Genomic DNA, 18,483 nt, shown 5'->3' on the forward strand with positions numbered 1-18,483 from the left:
ATCGAATATTTTCCTGAGTATCGGTATCCAGTTGAAAATTTTAGTATCGTGACAACCCTAACATACATGTATAAAAAAAATAAGATAAGGATAATTGTATTCCTGTAATTGGAATTTTCTTATTGTATTTTTCAATAAAAATATTTTGAAAAAAAAAATAGTTGTGATGGACGATATTATTGTCTTTTTAGGACAATCTATGCACTGATAAAATAATAGGATAATAATGTAAGTATACCTGTAGGAGCCAATATTATTGTAAAGAAAGTTGAGAGTTTTATTGTACATTACAGCGTGTTTTATATTGGGTTTATATTAATATTTTGGTTGTGTTATGACATTATTGCCTTTTATTGCAGAGTTGTCAAATTTACCACAGCACCTGAAGTAGGCACTGCTCATGCTCATTGCATTATTCTCAAGGTTTGTGAGTAGTTAAGGAACACAAAACAGTAACATAGGAGTCCAGCCAGCTGTACCAGCCTACTGCTAATAAATCCAGTGGCTTTAGAATTAAGATTTACGTTTTCCACTACAATACCCTTTGTAAAGAGCAATACACTTTTAAGTGTGTGTGTAAGTCAGACACAGATGATATGTACAGTACAGGCCAAAAGTTTGGACACACCTTCTCATTCAATGCGTTTCCTATTTACTATTAGGACTATTAGGACTATTTACATTGTAGATTCATCAAAACTATTAATGAACACATGTGGAATTATGTACTTAACAAAAAAGTGTGAAATAACTGAAATCATGTCTTATATTCTAGTAAGCAAAGGGTGGTTACTTTGAGGAATCTAAAATAAAAGACATGTTTTCAGTTATTTCACACTTTTTTTGTTAAGTACATAATTCCATATGTGTTTATTCATAGTTTTGATGACTTCAGTGAGAATCTACAATGTAACTAGTCATGAAAATAAAGAAAAACGCATTGAATGAGAAGGTGTGTGTCCAAAGTTTTGGCCTGTACTGTACATCTGACTGAAGTACCCAATCAACTTTTTAACCCTCATCTATTTCTGTGTCAACTGGGACAGAACAACTACTATTTGTTCACATTTTAACTACAGTGCTGAGAAAGTTGCCCTGTAGTTCTTAGTCAAAGCTGAGCTCTACTTGCAAAACTAAACACTACCATGGTTAATTGCATTGCATAATCACTGTCATTAGTGGGATGCTGAATAGGCGATAAAGATAATAAAGCACAGGAACAAGCCACTAATGCTGTCATTCAGAGATTAGATTGGTGGAGGGAAATGTTAAATATTTCAGTCAACAATTGATAGAACGGGGTGTGGGAAGAGGAGCGTGGGAGGGGAGTTAATGAAGAGGAAACAGAGATTTGAAGGAGATAACTCGTTAAAAAGGTTTCCAAGCAGCTCTATGAGGGCTGCAGTCTACCTGGGTGTTCTGTGGGATTGAGCAGGGAGTCCAAACCACAGAAGAGCTGCACGATGCTGCTGAGCTGCCTGTTGATTTGGATGTCCTTCACCCACGCAGGACTCTGACACACCACGCAGCCATCTCCTGCCCGGGGGCCCGCACAGGACCTGAGCAATACACATATCATGGATTAGGAGTTCACTCACACGGTTCAGTAAGAAGAAACACAATGAGCCCATTGATTTACCTTTTAAGGCAATTCAGTCGTGAGGACGAGGAATAAATTAAGGCTATAGTTTATGTCTATAGGGACATTAATTGCCTTCAAGACTTTGAACCCTGTAAACGATGCATTGCACAAGAAATAAATCCCATAACAAAAGGAAATTACTAACCAACAATCATTCATGAAAAGGTGAACTGTAAAATGAATTTATATTCCATATGCCTCAGATGTAGGAAATGCAGTCCTGAATAAAAATAGCCGATATTTTTGCCAATAGCCTTGTTTTCTTTTGAAGGTTATATGGAGGCATCGATATCAAACTGAGAGTTCAATAAGCAGTTAAAAGTTCGTTGTAAATGCTTTAAATGTGCCAGTGAACCAGCATGCAATCCTGGTGATAACACAGCTAAATGGATTGGATTTACACGCTGAGTTAAACTTGTCTGACCAATAAAAATGTCTATCTCTATAGGTAAAATACGTTTAGCTGAGATGACATTACCTGCACAGCATATGTTCGCACATTCCCAGACACACAGGCTCCGTCAATAATTCTGAGCTGCAAAAAAAACAAAACATTTAGAAATGGTCAGTACAGTCAGAGGAGGCAGGACCACTTTCAACACACTGAGCACTGGTGTCACCAACCAGCACTTCTCAGTCCACTGGTGCTCCACATCCACCAGTAAAGAGACAGCAAGATGCAGGTGAAGAATCAAATTGCTATCAGTGGAACATGCATGAATGGCCATTGGTAACGGGCATATAACATTAAGTAAAGTTTGATTGAAAGACATAAAAGTTTCTTGTTTTCCAAAAACGCCCACCTCATATGTGCACCTAAGTCTAGCTCTCTGGAAGAAAGTTCAATTTTACAATATAAATACAAAAAAGGAAACAAAATAATAATATAATGTCAATAAACCTCATTCATACTAAATAGGCAGGTTTAATGTTTACATTTGAAAAAAAAAACTACATTTCCAGCTGTTTTATAACAGCTTCAAGGTTTTAGTCCTGCACCTCAGAACTACTAAAAGACTCGTACCAGAGGACCTGAGGGGTCATTCTGGTTCATGTGAGTCAATTATGTGGGTGCAAGAACACAAAATGGTTTAAAACATGTTTAAAAAGAAGGAGCTAATCATTTCCATGTTTTCTGGAACTGTCAAATGATTCAAAGGTATTGGGTTGAGAATCATCATCGTGTGCAGAATGTGTTCTAAATTGTTTTCCCTTTTTATTTGAAACTGTGTATCTCTGCAACATAATACTAGACGGCTTTAGTAATGGAGACAAGAAACTGCTTTACATTCTTTTAGCAGCAAGCAAAAAGGCCATTACCAGAAGATGGCTCAAGCCTGAGCAACCAAGAAATGAGGACGACTGGATCAACATTATACAAGACATCTACAAAACGGTAAAAGTGACTTTTCAACTAAAGTTGCAAATGGACTCATTTTATAAAACTTGGTCAAAATGGACAGAATACGTCAAACCTATAAGATCTGACTTTATGTAAAGCTGTCGTTTAACTAACATTTAACTAACGATGACTGCTGCAAATGATGATGCTGGGTGAAAAAGATGATGCTGTGTGATATAGGTACCCCCAACCCCAACTGTTCCTGTTCTTTGTTTTGTATAAAATGTTAAAAATTCCTCATTAAAAAGTACATTCAAAATAAATTTAAAAAAAAAACATGTTTAAAAAATAAAATCAGTAAGAAACTGGCAACTATAAGGACTTTAACAAGTGAAATGAGTTCTCTCCTTCTGGTTCTGGTCAGTTGTCGGCTGCAGTGTTCAGAACAAGCTGCAGCTGATTTATGAATGTTTTGGGTAGAACAGATGGGAGAACATTACAGTAGTCCAGCCTGCTCCATATAAAAGCATGCATTAGTCTCTCAGTGTCACTCAGAGAGAAAAAATAGCACTAAATACAGAGATGGGAATGTTATTAGTATAAACAGTGGTAGTAAACATAAACTGAAATTTTGAGCTGATGATGGCAGTAGCTGAAATATCAGTTATTCCTCTGGGGACTATAAAGGTCTGTAGCAAATATTACAATAATTCTGATGGTACATCAATGGCTCCAGTGTGGAAACAAAAAGCCCAGTAGATTCTCTATTCCCTGTGGGCATCGTGGAGTCAGCAGAGAGCCTCAGTGGGACCCCAGACCTGCATACAGTTCATTTACTTCAACCTGTGGATGTGAGTAGCCACCAGCACTGTGCTTCAGAGGGGCCCTGCACTATGAAGGACCCTCCTACACTTCTGAAAGCCTCTTCACCCTCTAGCCATCAGGCTTGAAGAACTGAAGCAGCTTGGGTTCCAGACTGTGTAACATTGTGTTAAGATTTTATTTAGAAATCATTTTTTCCAGCTATTTACATCATATTCTTCCTAAGAATTTACACCCACAGTGAGATTTAGAGTGCAGTTTCGGTTTAGCTTTTGCACAACATGGCAGCTTGTCCATCCTCAGGCTACTCCAGCTGCTCTGTTACTGTATGCTGTCATGTGTTGTGAACCCATATTGTTCTGTTTATCTGTGATGTATTATGGTGGTAATCATATTGTGTCCTTTATCAATCAATCAATCAATCAATCAATTAGACTTTATTTGTATAGCACTTTTCATACAAGAGAGATGTAACACAAAGTGCTTTATATAAAAAAGGAGAAAATAATAATAATAAAAAGATAACAAAACACAGAAACAAGGAAACCCCCTCCACCCATCCCCAACCCTCACTGTAAAAAAAAAAACCTGTTGTTTTTACGATAAAAAACTGGCAGCTGTGGTTGCCAGAACTTTACCGTAATAAATATGGTGCAACTTTTTGTAATGTTACGGTAAAATGATATTATCACTATTGATTTCCCGTTTAAGATTGCCATTTTATTCCATATTTTATCATAATAAATAAAAAGTTTTTCCATCAAAAGAAACGCTATTCTGCCATATAATTGACAAGAAAATACTTTATAAATGCCGCATGAATTAAAGATTTTACCATTAAATATTACAGTATATTTCTGTTAGAGATATGGTGTTTAGTACATTTAACAGTGAGAAAAAGTATTTTTACAAAAATTAAATGCAAAAATGATGGCTTGTAAATATATATTACAGTATATTTTTGCTACAATCACAGTGCCAGTGTATTTTACAGTGGTAGTAATGTATTCAAAAAAATAAAAATGTAAAAAATACTATTTTGGCTGATATATACATATACGGTGTTTCATTGTTACTGAAACTGAATTAACCCATTTATCAATTTACGGTCTTTTACTGTCATGGTTTAGCAGTTTTTCACCATAAAATCCACGGACATTTTTTACAGTGCTCCATCCAACCATCCCATTATAAACAAAGCACAAACTGAGGAAGCTCCATCTCAACTAAAGCAAAGCAGCTTGCATGATTAATCTATCAATGCACAGAGAGGTTACATACACAGTTAGTGAATTACGCATGCATAGATAGTGACCTATGTCCACAGAGACAGAATATCAGATTATTCTAACACGCGTAACCTTACTAACGCTACTCTGAATGATTCCTGTTAAGGCTAAGCAATTTTTCATGATTTAGCAAGCTAACACTGAACTCCAAAAGAACTGATTAACGCTAGTGTCAGCTTGTTATAAATGGTTATGCTCTGACAGTAAAGTCAGGTTCAATTAATTAACGTTATTGCAATCAGGTGCTGTTAACAACTTCAACATGTGTGAGCTCACTAGCTTTGCATACTTGATGCATTATCACATGGCTTTCTAATAAACCTTTTTAAGTTGACATGTGATTCTGTCTCTGTGGATGGGGGTCACTATCTGATTGACGCAGGTCACTATCTATGCATGCGTAATTCACTAACTGTGTATGTAACCTCTCTGTGCATTTATAGATTAATCCTGTAAGATGCTTTGATACAATGATCATGTGCTAATATTCTTTTAAAACTGTGATTACTCTAAATACATCCAAAATTAATACATTTATTCCATCTGCTTAAACTTTCTCTGTTCTATAATCATAAAAAGATGTTTTATATTTTATATAGACATTGCAAAATCTGTGTCTCCAATAATATCTCTGCAAACATACCAAGGCAGGAGGGGGTGATTTGAAAGTTTTGTTCAATTAATTAACGTTATTGCAATCAGGTGTTGTTATGGAGTGCACTTATGTTAACTTATGTTAAAAACTTCAACATGTGTGAGCTCACTAGCTTTGCATACTTGATGTAATATCACATGGCTTTCTATTAAACCTTTTTAAGTTGACTCTGTCTCTGTGAATGGGGATCACTATCTGATTGACTAGGTCACTACCTATGCATGTGTAATTCACTAACTGTGTATGTAACCTCTCTCTGTGTATTTATAGATTAATCCTGTAAGATGCTTTGATACAATGATCATGTGCTAATATTGTTTTAGAACTGTGATTACTCTAAATACATCCAAAATGAATACATTTATTCCATCTGCTTAAACTTTCTCTGTCCTACTTAGATTCTATAATCATTAAAAGATGTTTTATGTTTTATATTGTATATAGACATTGCAAAATCTGTGTCATACCAAGGCAGGAGATGGTGATTTGAAAGTTTTGTTCAATGAATTAACGTTATTGCAATCAGGTGTTGTTAACAACTTAAACTTGTTAAAGCTCACTAGTTTTGCATACTTAATGTATTATCACATGACTTTCTAATAAACCCCGTTAAGTTGACATACTTAACCCTCCTGTTATGTTGCGGGTCAAATTGACCCATTTCAAAGTAAAAAAAAAAAAAAAAAAAAAAAAGTAGTTAAAAGTATTTTTTCATAAAAATAAAATAAATAAAAATGTAAAATCAAATGTATAAAAAAAATCAATGTCATGTAAAACCATTATATTTAATATGTAGGTCTTTCCAATGTACATAAAAAAAGTTTTAACGTGCATTTTTTATGAAAAATGAGTGAATTTTCCTCATTGAACAATGATCTGTGTGAGGTAAAGATCACCATTGTACTAAATATTGATTGAAATGGTTAATAATGGAGTTATTAATATAATATAAACTGTTTATTTGGATATTTTAGCATCTGCCACATTTGGATAATTAAAAATGCCCTGACTTATTGCTTAACATAACATAACATGAGGGTTAACCATACGTACATGTTTAACGCTAGTGCTTTTACACGTGTTGTATGTTTATCAACGTAAACAGGAGCTATAGTACATTCACAACAGACCGTTAGCTCGTTAGCCTTCTTCTAACGTTAGTTAACATTAGTTAACTTACCACTTGGAGCAAAGTAACAGTCGTCTAAAGTTCGCCGCTGCCTCTTTAGTCTTCTTCCAGTCTGTAGTCTGCACCGGGACATGATTATCCATTATTAATAACGTGTTTCCTCACTCTTCTGTTATAACTTTGTTTATGAATCAGGATTACAAAACAAGCCGAGCCTGCTTCCGGGTTTCTTACATCTCCCGCCAAAGCGTTACGTAGGTACGCAGTGACGGTTTCCATAACAACAGTGATGACGTGACTTTTGCTCCACCCCCAAGCAGGGGAGTAGCTCTAAAATAAATAAATAAAAGGGTAAAAATGATTTGTGGACGTATATTTTTACTCCACAAAGTGCTGTTACATAAGTTTAAAGTTGACATTGAGGTGGAATGTGTTTTTTGTGATCTGCACCCTGAAACTATCTCACATTTATTTTCATATATCTTGTGAATTCACATGCAAACTCTGGAAGGACATTGCCTCCTTTGTTAACAGAAATATTTTCACTGGTGCATTATAAATATGTCATATTTGGCTGTTTTGATCACAAAAAGAAGGATGATGATTAATATTTTCTTATGAATTTAATTTTTCTTTTTGCCAAATACCACATACACGAATGCAAATTATCAAGTAAAAAAACTAATTTATTTTTGTTGAAGTCAGAGTTTGAACAGTATATCTCAACTTTCTCCTGTCTACAAAACAAGACAGCTGTAAAGACTACCAACACATGCACTGCGTTTAATGTCTTTAACATGTAATCTTGTGTCTATTTATTTTATTATTATTTATTTATTGGTTTTTGCTTAATTCTTTTCCATTTAATTACTCTTCTATTTTTAATATTATTTATTTCTATTGAATTTTTTGCATTGTTTATTTTTCTGTTACTCATTTCTTCTTCTTTGTAACTGTGCAATGTATTGTTGTTTGATATAAATAAATAAATAAAAAGGATCTGTGGACTAAATTGGATGATTTGATGCTGATCATTTGTTCCCCAACTTCATAGTATTTTGAAACAAATGTATTATTTGAACTGAACATTACAAAAATATTTGATCACAATTCTGGTTGATTATTTTTATTCTCATATAATTTTGATTAAATTCTATATAAATAAATAAATTTCTTTAAACAAAAAAACAAACTTTATAGAGTTAACTGTCCGTATCAAACAGTACATCTCATCTTTTTGTGAATATAACAACAAATAAGTTGTTAAAAAATATAACCTCTGTCAGCTTTAAAATCTTATTTAGCCTGTATGACAATGTGACTTGTCGGAAACATGTCAGAAAATAAGTGTATTAAAAAAAATTGCATATGTATGTAAAAAATATTTTTTTACATACATATGCAATTCAACAGCATGCGCTTATAATAGATACAATTTTCTCATTTCAATTCTTAAGCCCAATTTGTTACACCTGATTCAGGTTTCCTGCAATTTAATTTGGTTTCATAGCTGCTCTGATAATGTCAGCAATAGTTTAATGCAAGTATTGTATCATACTAAATAGATTCATGAGCATAAAAAAATTGATTCCTGAGCAGAAAAAAACTTGAAACTAAATATTGTGAAACCAAACATATGTAGGCTATCCCCTGTCTATTTTTTGTGTGTTTTTATTGGGATATTACAAAACATATTATAACCCAATATGAGTTGGGTTTTCAAACTGCACCAGTAGTGCTAACTGCACCGCTGGTGTAGTGGTATCATGTAAGATTCCCATTCTTACGACCTGGGTTCGATTCCTGGGCGGTGCATGTCTCTTACCACATTTCATCAGAACAAAAGTCCTGAGTGACATGAGCCTGATAGATAGAGCTCAATGATTTCAATGCAATCAGATAAAAAAACAGTTAATCTAATTTATGGGCTGTGGCTCAGTTGGTAACAGTAACTGGAAGGTTACAGACAATAACAACACAATTAAACAAAAAGAACAACCAAGGCATACTTCAAGCAATAAAATACAATAAAAAATAAAGTGTCTAAAGAAGGAGTATGTATTAAGGAGTAGAATTCCAGTGCAGAATAAATATGAATATGCAGAATAAAAATGTTGGTGCCGTGAAACAAATAAGATGCAATGAACAGTGTACATAAAAAAACACATAAAGTGCATAGCGACCGGTTTGCCCTGGTAGCCTCGGCCACCAGTGTGAATGGGTGAATGAGCGTAGTGTAAAGCGTTTTTGATAAAAGCGCTATATCAGTGCACTCCATTTACCATTCTGCCATCAAGGTAGCAAAAGCGCCAATATCATACATGCCATTTGGGCTCCACTGAGCCTTCTGGTTTCCAAAGAGGGCAATGGATACAGGTTGAACTTTTGTGTTTAGTGTTGTGTTTTGGTCGCCTGTATCCTGTCTGATTCATTGTCTATTGTGGCCTCCATCAAATTGGATATCCAAGGTCTATCCGGCCACTTGATAACATACTGTATGTGTTGCCCATGAGCAATAGCAATACTCTGAAAAAAACACCCATCATGGTCATGTTCTTATTTTTATTATTATTTTTCTTCTTGGATTCTAGCTGTGGGCTTTAGCTTTATCCCTTTGAATCTTTCCATCTTGCAGGTTTGTGTGATCAGCCTTTTATTATTCTCCTCATTAGGGTACTGACTTTTAAGAAAATAGCATCATTAGGCATGATAAGCTCCAATACAAACAATGAAAATGTCATATGAAATCAGCTGGAATGCTGGTTGTTTAGGTCTGAAATAACAGCAAAAATCAAAGATTTGAATGTGATGTGATGCTCAAACATAAGAAAAATGTGTACAATTGACAAATAAACAGCAATAGCATTTGAAAAATAGCTTTATTGGAATAATAAAAATAGACATGATACATTCAAGGCAATTTGTTACTGGTCCATAAGAAGGAAAGGTCCTTTAAATATACATTCATTCTAAGAGAGGTATGTCCTTAACGGAGGGATTAATGAGGAGGGAAAAGGTGCAAATTGAGGATCTTCTGAGTTTATTTTCAATTTTCATCCAGTAGAAACAATTAGATGTGTGTAAGATTTAAAAAAAAACATCTTCAGACCTGTTATATATTTGGTATGTGCTTAAACATGATGTAAAATCATGATTTTCCAACATCAAGGTAAAATGAAAATGATTCTGAACAGAAAATTGTGTTTTTCAATTGATATAATGATATAATAACCTGAAAGTGAACAGTGCCCCAACCACAGAGAGAAAGTGAAAAGCAAACCCAATTAATGTTATCCTTCCTAAATAATAAGATCCGGAGTTGTAAAAGTGAACAGCTATATGACCTGGTGATTAGCAGACTTCTATTTATCAAGTTTTATCATCTGTGCATGTATGCAAATGTACAGTTGTCCTTCAGTTTTCATTAAATAGTTTAACTTGGTTAAGTATAGACATGTGAGTTTTCCTTCAAGTGATCAGTCAAGACACTTTTAAGTAATAATCAGTATTTTAAAACATGAACTCTTATCTTTTACATTCATAGATTAAAGGGCAGATTGACTATAAACAGGCAGTTAGGTTTATTTCACATTGGACACAGACAAAATGGCAAAAAGGAAAAAGATGGCAGTCGGCTTTACGTCTCTATCGCCTTAATGGAGTCCAGGTCATCACATGCCTCCTCGCCGTCAAGTGATATGGATTCCAAGGCCGTCTTTCCAGTGGCGAAGTTGATGAAGACCTGTGAAAGGTTCAGAAATAGTTTAACCCTTTATCAAGCAAAGAACCATATTTGGCAACTTGAGCGGACATCTATAACAGGTCTCCTCGCTCTCCGTGGCATCTGACCAATCAGTGAATCACACAAGATTCAAGCTTTCCTTTTAGGGTTGTCACGATACTAAAATTTTCAACTCGATACCGATACTCAGGAAAATATTCGATACTCGATACCATTTTCGATACCACCAGGATAAAAACAAAGACCCCAAAATTATTAACAAGAAAAATGCAACGTGTAAAAATGAACAGAGCCACAGGTTAAATATTTATAATAAAAAACAGTTGTGCAAAAAGAAACTGCAACTATGATAACAAGCTTCAGGCCTGAGGTAGTGCAAAAAATAAATAAATACAATAAACAATAACAATTAGAACAATATTTTGAGGTTGTATGCTGTGCACAATATTAGGCAAGCTTGATAAGTCGACTTTTCTCTGCTTCATTCTGAGACTCCAAGAGAGAAAATAACACTTTTCAGACACCAACATTCATGTAAACTTATTAACTCTATGCTAATGTATATCGACACTGTGTCAATAAACGTAATATGGGCATACTACGTGCCTGATTTATTTATTTATTTACATTGTTTATAATCATTAACGTGACGTCAGCCTTTAATTGCTAGCTGCGGCTAATGGCTAATAATAACACAAGCAACATTAATGCTACGATAACATCAGTCATAGGTCAGTTTGAAACAAAAGATCGGGGGTATCAATACTTTTGAAAATGAGTATCATATCCGGATACAACGTTTGAGTATCGATACTTTTGACAACCCTATTTCCTTTATTGTCATTGTATTAAAAAAAGTATACAACTAAATTTACTTGTGCTTCTCATATATAAGGTGCTTTAAAAAAGACATTCAGACATTACGCATATGTAATAATTAGGGCCGGGACTTTAACGCGTTAATTAAGATTAATTAATTAATTACACAAAAATTTACGCGTTAATCGCACTTATTTTTGCACCGCGGAACGTTTCTCACTGGATGAGTTTCAGGAGGACCGATTATACTGGAGCACCAACTAGCGTTGATGAGTTGAGACAACAACAAACCACAGTGAACATGAAGGAAGAAGCTGATGAGACCTTTGGTTGGCCCCGTGGATGATGGGACATTTAGTTACTAAAAACCAACGGATGGAAGCGTCCATAAGAGCATGGTTGTGTTGCTATGCAACAAGGAATTCACATATCACCGCAGCACATCCAGCCTCAAGTATCACCTCAATGCTAAACATATAGCAGCTAGCGGCTAGTGTGCTAGCTAGCGTGGATTGTGTTTTACTTCACAAACCAAAGTATTCTAGTTTACAGAAGGTCTACCTACCTATAGGCTACCTGGATTTATGAAATGTACTATATTTATAAAGATGCTATTGCTACACTTAATGGCAAAAATTGCACTGGTCTGTTGGACTTGAACAAAAATAAACAATATTTTTGTTGCTTAAGCTTATGTATTCAGTCATTATTCAATGGTATACTAAAAATCCATGTGAAAAAAATTACTTCTCACTGTTCTCAGGTCAAATATTTATATGTGATTAATTTCGATTAATTAACTACAAAGCCCCTAATTAATTAGATTAATTTTTTTAATCGAGTCCTGGCCCTAATTAAAAAAGTATACAACTAAATTTACGTGTGCTTCTCATATATAAGGTGCTTTAAAAAAAGAAACTCAGTCATTACGCATATGTAATAAGTAGTCTAAAAAGATAATAAATAGTTTCAAGGTAAAAGATTAAGTGTTGATGGATGCAAATGATGTGTTATTGTCTATTTAGGGTTGCTGTGGGAAAGAAACTATAATAAATTAGGGCCGGGACAATAACGTGTTAATTAAGATTAATTAATTACACAAAAATGAACGCATTAAAAAAATTGACGCATTTCTCACTGGATATTCAGTCATTATTCAATGGTATACTAAAAATCCATGTGAAAAAAATTACTTCTCACTGTTCTCAGGTCAAATATTTATATGCGATTAAAATGCAATTAATTTTGACTAATTAATTACAAAACCTCTAATTAATTAGATTAATGTTTTTAATCGAATCCCGGCCCTATAATAAATATAATAATAATATTATAATAATAATGACTCAATTGACCTCGATTTGCAATATAAAAATGAAACATTTTGCAAAAAGTCTTGTAATATCCTCCAATAACACTTCAGGGTTGATATTTTCAATTTCCATGAGTGCCCAATAAAGGGTTAAGTGCCATGTCAGGATATATAAAAGACATATATTTCTGAACCTGATCATTTTAGTGGGTCAGTTCCCCCCCTCTCTTTTCTCTGCTATTGGTATCTTCCAATCCCAGAGCCCCAGAAGGGCAGACTAGTTGAAGAATATCAGCACTGGCTGCATATAAAGCTCATGGATTCTCTCCCCAACTCATATTCCATTTATTTTCCCTCAGGCATCCCCTCTGTCAGCTTCCCTCTGCCTCTTTTAAACTTTTTCAACTCACTCTTTCACTCCTGCTCAGCTTTCTTCTGTCCCTGCTTCCCCTTCCACCTCCTCCTCTCTTTTCCTCTCATCTCCTGTCCCTTTTTTTTCCGTCCCTCGCTGCCATCCAGCCGTCCCTACAAAGCCTCACACTGGTTCTCCCTCTCTCTCTGTTTATGTCCTGTCTCTTTTTTTTTTCCTCACCTCGTCCAGTGTGGTCTGGCTCACAGAGAAGTGTTTGATCTGCAAGGCATTCTTGTTAGACTCCAGCTGGTTGAAGATGTCAGCCACCCCTCCTGGAGCTGTTGGGATGTGGTACTCCACCATGGTGGAGTGCTGGTCCTGTGGATTTAAAGAGAACACAATAAAAGGTGAGGGTTTAAAAACTCACAAATATGCTGCCTTTGTCTGTCTTTGTCTTTGTCTTTGAACAGAAATTCTATAAAACACAGTCGGCAGCTAGGGCTGGGCGATACATCGATATAAAAAATATATTGATATATTTTTAAATGTGATATGGAATTAGACGATATCACATATATCGATATAGTTAAATATCTATAAATGCTGCCCTTACAAGGGTTTGTCATATTTAGTTATTTTGTAATGTTCATTATTCTTTTCTCATATAAATATATTTATTTCTGAAAAAAATGGCCTATTTATTTTATTTCATAGGCTATTTTTTATTTAAATGTGCACTTTATAGAGCTTTATTTTTTTTAAAGGTACTCCTGTTATGTTCACTTAAAAAAACAGTTTCAATAAAACTACTTGTGACATGTCATATTTGACTTTGAACATTTGCTCTCACTTTGCGATAAAAATATCAGGATATATATCGTATATTGATATTCAGCCTAAATATATCGGGGTGTGAATTTTGGTCCATATCGCCCAGCCCTATAGGCAGCTATCTTTTTAAATCAATTTAAGCAAACTAAACATCACACTACACTGTAAAAAATCTGTCAATTTTATGGTGAAAAACTGCTAAACCATGACAGTAAAAGACCATAAAATGATAAATGGGTTAATTCAGTTTCAGTAACAATGAAACACAGTAAATGTATATATCAGCCAAAACAGTTGGGGTTTTTTTTACAGTTTAAAAAAAAAAAAAAAAATACATTACTCCACTGTAAAATCCACTGGCACTGTGTTTGTAGCAAAAACATACTGTAATATATATATATATATACAAGCCACCACTGTCATTTTTGCATTTTTTTTGTAAAAATACTTTTTCTCACTGTTAAATGTACTAAACACCATATCTCTAACAAAAATATACTGTAATATTTAATGGTAAAATCTTTAATTCATGCAGCATTTGTAAAGTATTTTCTTGTCAATTATATGGCAGAACAGCGTTTCTTTTGATAGAAAAACTTTTTATTTTTCACGGTAAAATATGGAATAAAATGGCAATCTTAAACGGGAAATCAACAGTGCTAATATAATTTTACCGTAATATTATATAAAGTTGCACCTCATTTATTACGGTAAAGTTCTGGCAACCACAGCTGCCGTTTTTTTTGCTCAATATTATAAAACTACTTCTAATATAGCAGCAATTTGAATATTGCACATAAATCTTCCCTGCATGCTCCTTTATCATACATAGAGCCAGTGGTGTAAAGTAACTAAGGACATCTACTCAAGTATTCCCATTGCTGTCATTTCTGAGGTCCATCCTATTTACTGGAGTAATGAACATGGTTTTCATAGCATAAGAACCTTATAGGATGGGAATGGCTGTTCCAGGCATTAGTCAGACCCTCAGGTTTTACCACGGAAACAGACTAGCGGCTTGTGAAATAATTTTGATTGCAAAACACATGAGAATATGAATGAATAGTTTAATTTTTTTTCTGTCACAAGTCGCCATGGTTAAAGCGGGTTAAGACTCTCAAGGTGTCCGTTATCAGTAATGAATAGACTCCACAGAGGCAATCAAATATAATATGCATTATCCTCAATTGGGCCATAGTGTGAAATGAGTTCTTTACTTTTAGTACTGTTATGATATTATAATGCTAATCATTTTATACTTTTATCATAGTCTCAGGGTTTGACTCGGAACAAATTGCAGTATTTCCACACTGTGGTACTGCTACTTTTACTTGAGTATGATGCTACTGAAGAGGAGATTTCTGGCTCTGGAGTGCGAGAAAACATCCTTTAAAGATATGTATTGTACATTTCCATACATTTGCAAGACACTATATTACACATGAGGCATTGTCTAATGCAAACATTTGGTAAATTTAGGAGAAATCTACAGACACAAATAGACAACGTGTAGTAAAAGAAACACCTAAATGTGTATTATGCATGTTTTTTTCCGCTAGTCTAAAAGAAAAAAAACAATCTAAAATGTGTATTAACAGACAAGTGCATTAACCCATTGACGCCAGGAAAGCATTACCACATTTCTACCATTAAAGCCGGGAGCGCTGTTGCGTCACTCTACCATTAAGGCCGGGACAGCGGATATGTCATTTTGTAGTATTTGTATTTTTTTCCACCTATTTTCGGTCTCTTGGCCAATGAAACGCATCAGAATCATGATCAGAATAAATGCGGGAGTGTCGCAATGCAACATGGGACTTTTCCAGAACTTTAAATCATGGAGGAAGACGACTATAGTGGAGGAGCTCAGCAGGAAGTGACGGAAGAGATCTGATGAAAAGAGCGCCGATCATTTAATTGCTGATCCGGACTTTGAACCCTCGGAACCAATCGACCGGCATTTATGGATGAGGAATATGTTTTAGACGACATATTTTCACCAAAGAACAGACAGATTTGTGGCCATTTGGAGATAATAATAATATTATTAATAATATATTAATATTAATAATAATAATAGGCTAATTGATTGTGATGATGATATAAGAAATCATGACTGTTTATGTCTTATATTACTTTATGCGTTGTTGAGTACCCTGAAAAGTGCAATATATAAAATGTATTATTATTATTTATTATTATTATTATTATTATTATGATTTTTTTTTTTTTTATTACAGTAGGCTAATGAGAACTATGTCTGGTTCTTCCAGTGGTCATATCATGTTTGCATCTTGCTAATGGGCATGTATTAGTATTATGCATAGGATTTTTTATTCAGTCAAATGTAACATTTGCTGAGTTTGTTGATTTTTGAAGAAAAAGGTATTGAAGGTTTGGACAAATAAACTTAACTTCGTATGAAAGCCACGGGTATAAGCTCTCAAATACTTTTTGAATTTCATTTTTATCTGCTACAGGGGGTCATTTGAAAATCGCCCATAGGTTTTACATAGGCATTTTTTTCCAGGCACTTTAGGCCTCAATGGGTTAAAAAAACATTGGTTTTGCCTGTAGTGCCATCTTTAGTACTTCCTAGCTTTTTACTCTTTTTTTGTGTAATTTTTGTGTAGCACTTTATCCGCCACTTCATGCAACTACAATGTATTGCAATGCGATGTATAGTCCTAGTCTTTTCTCTCCTTTGTAGTACAGTGGATAGCTGGAAAAGCTCACCTTGAGATAAGTGCTGGGGAATTGGCGCCGCATGAAGCCAGTGATTGCCTCTGCGTCACAGGAGGCCTCGGCCAAGTACATCTTTACAGTGAACCCGCTGCCGAACCTGCACAAAGGAGATTTTTTACGAACAAAGCTCTGTGTTATTACATGTCTGAGGGCTGGGGGTGAGCCTGTGTGTGTGTGTGTGTGTGTGTGTGTGAGTACACTTTTCCAAGTAAAATTGAGCATTCAGTTGTACAAAGGAGCACAGAGGGGGAGGAATGGGAGCTTGTGGGCGTAGGGATGAGAGAGGCGTAATGGCTGGATTGGAGGTTGAGCAGAGGTCACTAACCTGTTCTTAATGTGCTGCAGGGAGCCCAGGCAGCGGAACTGACCTTTCACCATGATGGCAAGACGGCTGCACAGGGCCTCACACTCCTCCATGCTGGGACACGGAGACAAAGAGAGGAAGATAAAAGGTCACACTCGGACTCTTTGAGCATGCAGTAATTATCTGCTATAATAGGCGTGTCGATTATTTACGTTAAGACAATTAATTCAACAATCAAAGCAAACATTCATATATGGCTTATTAGGCCATGTTTATACATAGCAGGGTATTTAGAGAAATAAATATTTCCCCCGCTTTCGTTTTCAGAAAGTTGTCATGAGGATGTTCTTGTAACTGCCTTCAGTGTTTTGATTTGGTTTTTTTTTGTTCGTTTGTTTTCTTTGCGGGAGTAATAGAAATTCTCAGATCTAAGTTGTTGATATACTATGGTCGACTAATAAGAAAATAAGTAAACAAATAATGATAATAATAATAATAATAATACATATTTAAAGTGTAGTAAAAGAAACACCTTAATGTGTATTATGCATGTTTTTTTCCACTAGTCTGGAAGAAGAAACAATCTAAAATGTGCATTACCAGACCAATGCATTAAAAACAATGGTTTTGCCTGTAGTGTCATCTTTAGTACTTAATAGTGTTGTCTACAAAATATTATGGGGAAAGCCTACCTTACTTTTTGCTTCCTTTTTTTTTGGTAATTTTTTATTTTGTTTGGAAAAGGCAAACAGACATCAGCACAAAAATACAAAATTGATGTTTTCCATAAACCTTTTCCATTTTTTCCCCCACCCATTTATGCATACAGGTGATCAAAAGAGACTGCGAGAGTCAGAGTTTGTGTGGTAAAAGACAGTTAATGAGCCTCCATATTCACTATCCTGGAAACGTGTCGTTATATAGCCCATTGAATATAGAAGGTTTAGTACATTCAGACTACTTTTTACTTTTTACAGTAGTGTGTGTATTAAAAATACCAGAATTTGAAGGCACTATATCAAGTGCATGTGTTTGACACTGACCTGTGAGAGGTGAGGACCACGGCACACTTTCCTTTCACTTCTTCAGAGATGATTTTCCACAGGTGGCGCTTGGTGCGAGGGTCCATGCCAGAGCTGGGCTCATCCTGCGGAGAGAGGAGGATTGAATAGGAGGATGTGTTAAAATAAAAACAGGAAGGTTGAAATCACAACAGAGAGATCAAGGGAAAACAAGGAATTAATTGAGGAGGGCAGTGTTTTGCAAACAGTGTGCAGCACAAACAGTAGAGGAACGGAGAAACAAGTGCAGGGTGAATAAGAAAGAGCAAACACAGATGCATAATTGCAAAACAAGGAGAAAAAAGGAGATAGGAGGCGGAGTGTTGCAGACAAAGCAAAAACTGTGAAGTTAAGCAAAGAAATGAAGAGGAAGACAACAAGACAGACAAGAGGCAGGGGGAAGTTAAGAGAGAGGATTGGGAAATTAAGAAGACACAC

At 35.0% G+C, this 18,483-nt stretch overlaps 2 protein-coding genes and 1 non-coding gene across 3 annotated transcripts in view; 1 reads left to right on the top strand and 2 right to left on the bottom strand.

Annotated features, from left to right (window-relative positions):
- The window catches only part of bard1 (BRCA1 associated RING domain 1), a 56,561-nt gene extending 49,358 nt beyond the window's left edge, over positions 1-7,203 (bottom strand). Inside the window, exons 1-3 of the mRNA XM_059342164.1 lie at positions 6,931-7,203; positions 2,121-2,177; positions 1,411-1,559 (exon numbers count right to left, since the gene is read on the bottom strand). Of these exons, the coding sequence (XP_059198147.1) occupies positions 1,411-1,559; positions 2,121-2,177; positions 6,931-7,022 (298 nt within the window). The 5' untranslated portion in view covers positions 7,023-7,203. The remainder of the gene's footprint in view (positions 1-1,410; positions 1,560-2,120; positions 2,178-6,930) is intronic.
- A 1,420-nt stretch (positions 7,204-8,623) lies between these two features.
- Positions 8,624-8,694, top strand: trnag-ccc (transfer RNA glycine (anticodon CCC)). The gene has a single exon. It is a non-coding gene; the product is annotated as a tRNA-Gly (tRNA).
- Positions 8,695-9,739: 1,045 nt separating this feature from the next.
- abca12 (ATP-binding cassette, sub-family A (ABC1), member 12) overlaps positions 9,740-18,483 on the bottom strand; it is a 147,414-nt gene continuing 138,670 nt past the window's right edge. The window contains exons 67-71 of the mRNA XM_059343220.1: positions 18,028-18,131; positions 17,006-17,098; positions 16,672-16,777; positions 13,345-13,482; positions 9,740-10,621 (exon numbers count right to left, since the gene is read on the bottom strand). Coding sequence (XP_059199203.1) covers positions 10,517-10,621; positions 13,345-13,482; positions 16,672-16,777; positions 17,006-17,098; positions 18,028-18,131 — 546 coding nt within the window. The 3' untranslated portion in view covers positions 9,740-10,516. The remainder of the gene's footprint in view (positions 10,622-13,344; positions 13,483-16,671; positions 16,778-17,005; positions 17,099-18,027; positions 18,132-18,483) is intronic.

This window comes from Centropristis striata, chromosome 10, assembly GCF_030273125.1.
Source record: "Centropristis striata isolate RG_2023a ecotype Rhode Island chromosome 10, C.striata_1.0, whole genome shotgun sequence".
Lineage (NCBI taxonomy): Eukaryota > Metazoa > Chordata > Actinopteri > Perciformes > Serranidae > Centropristis > Centropristis striata.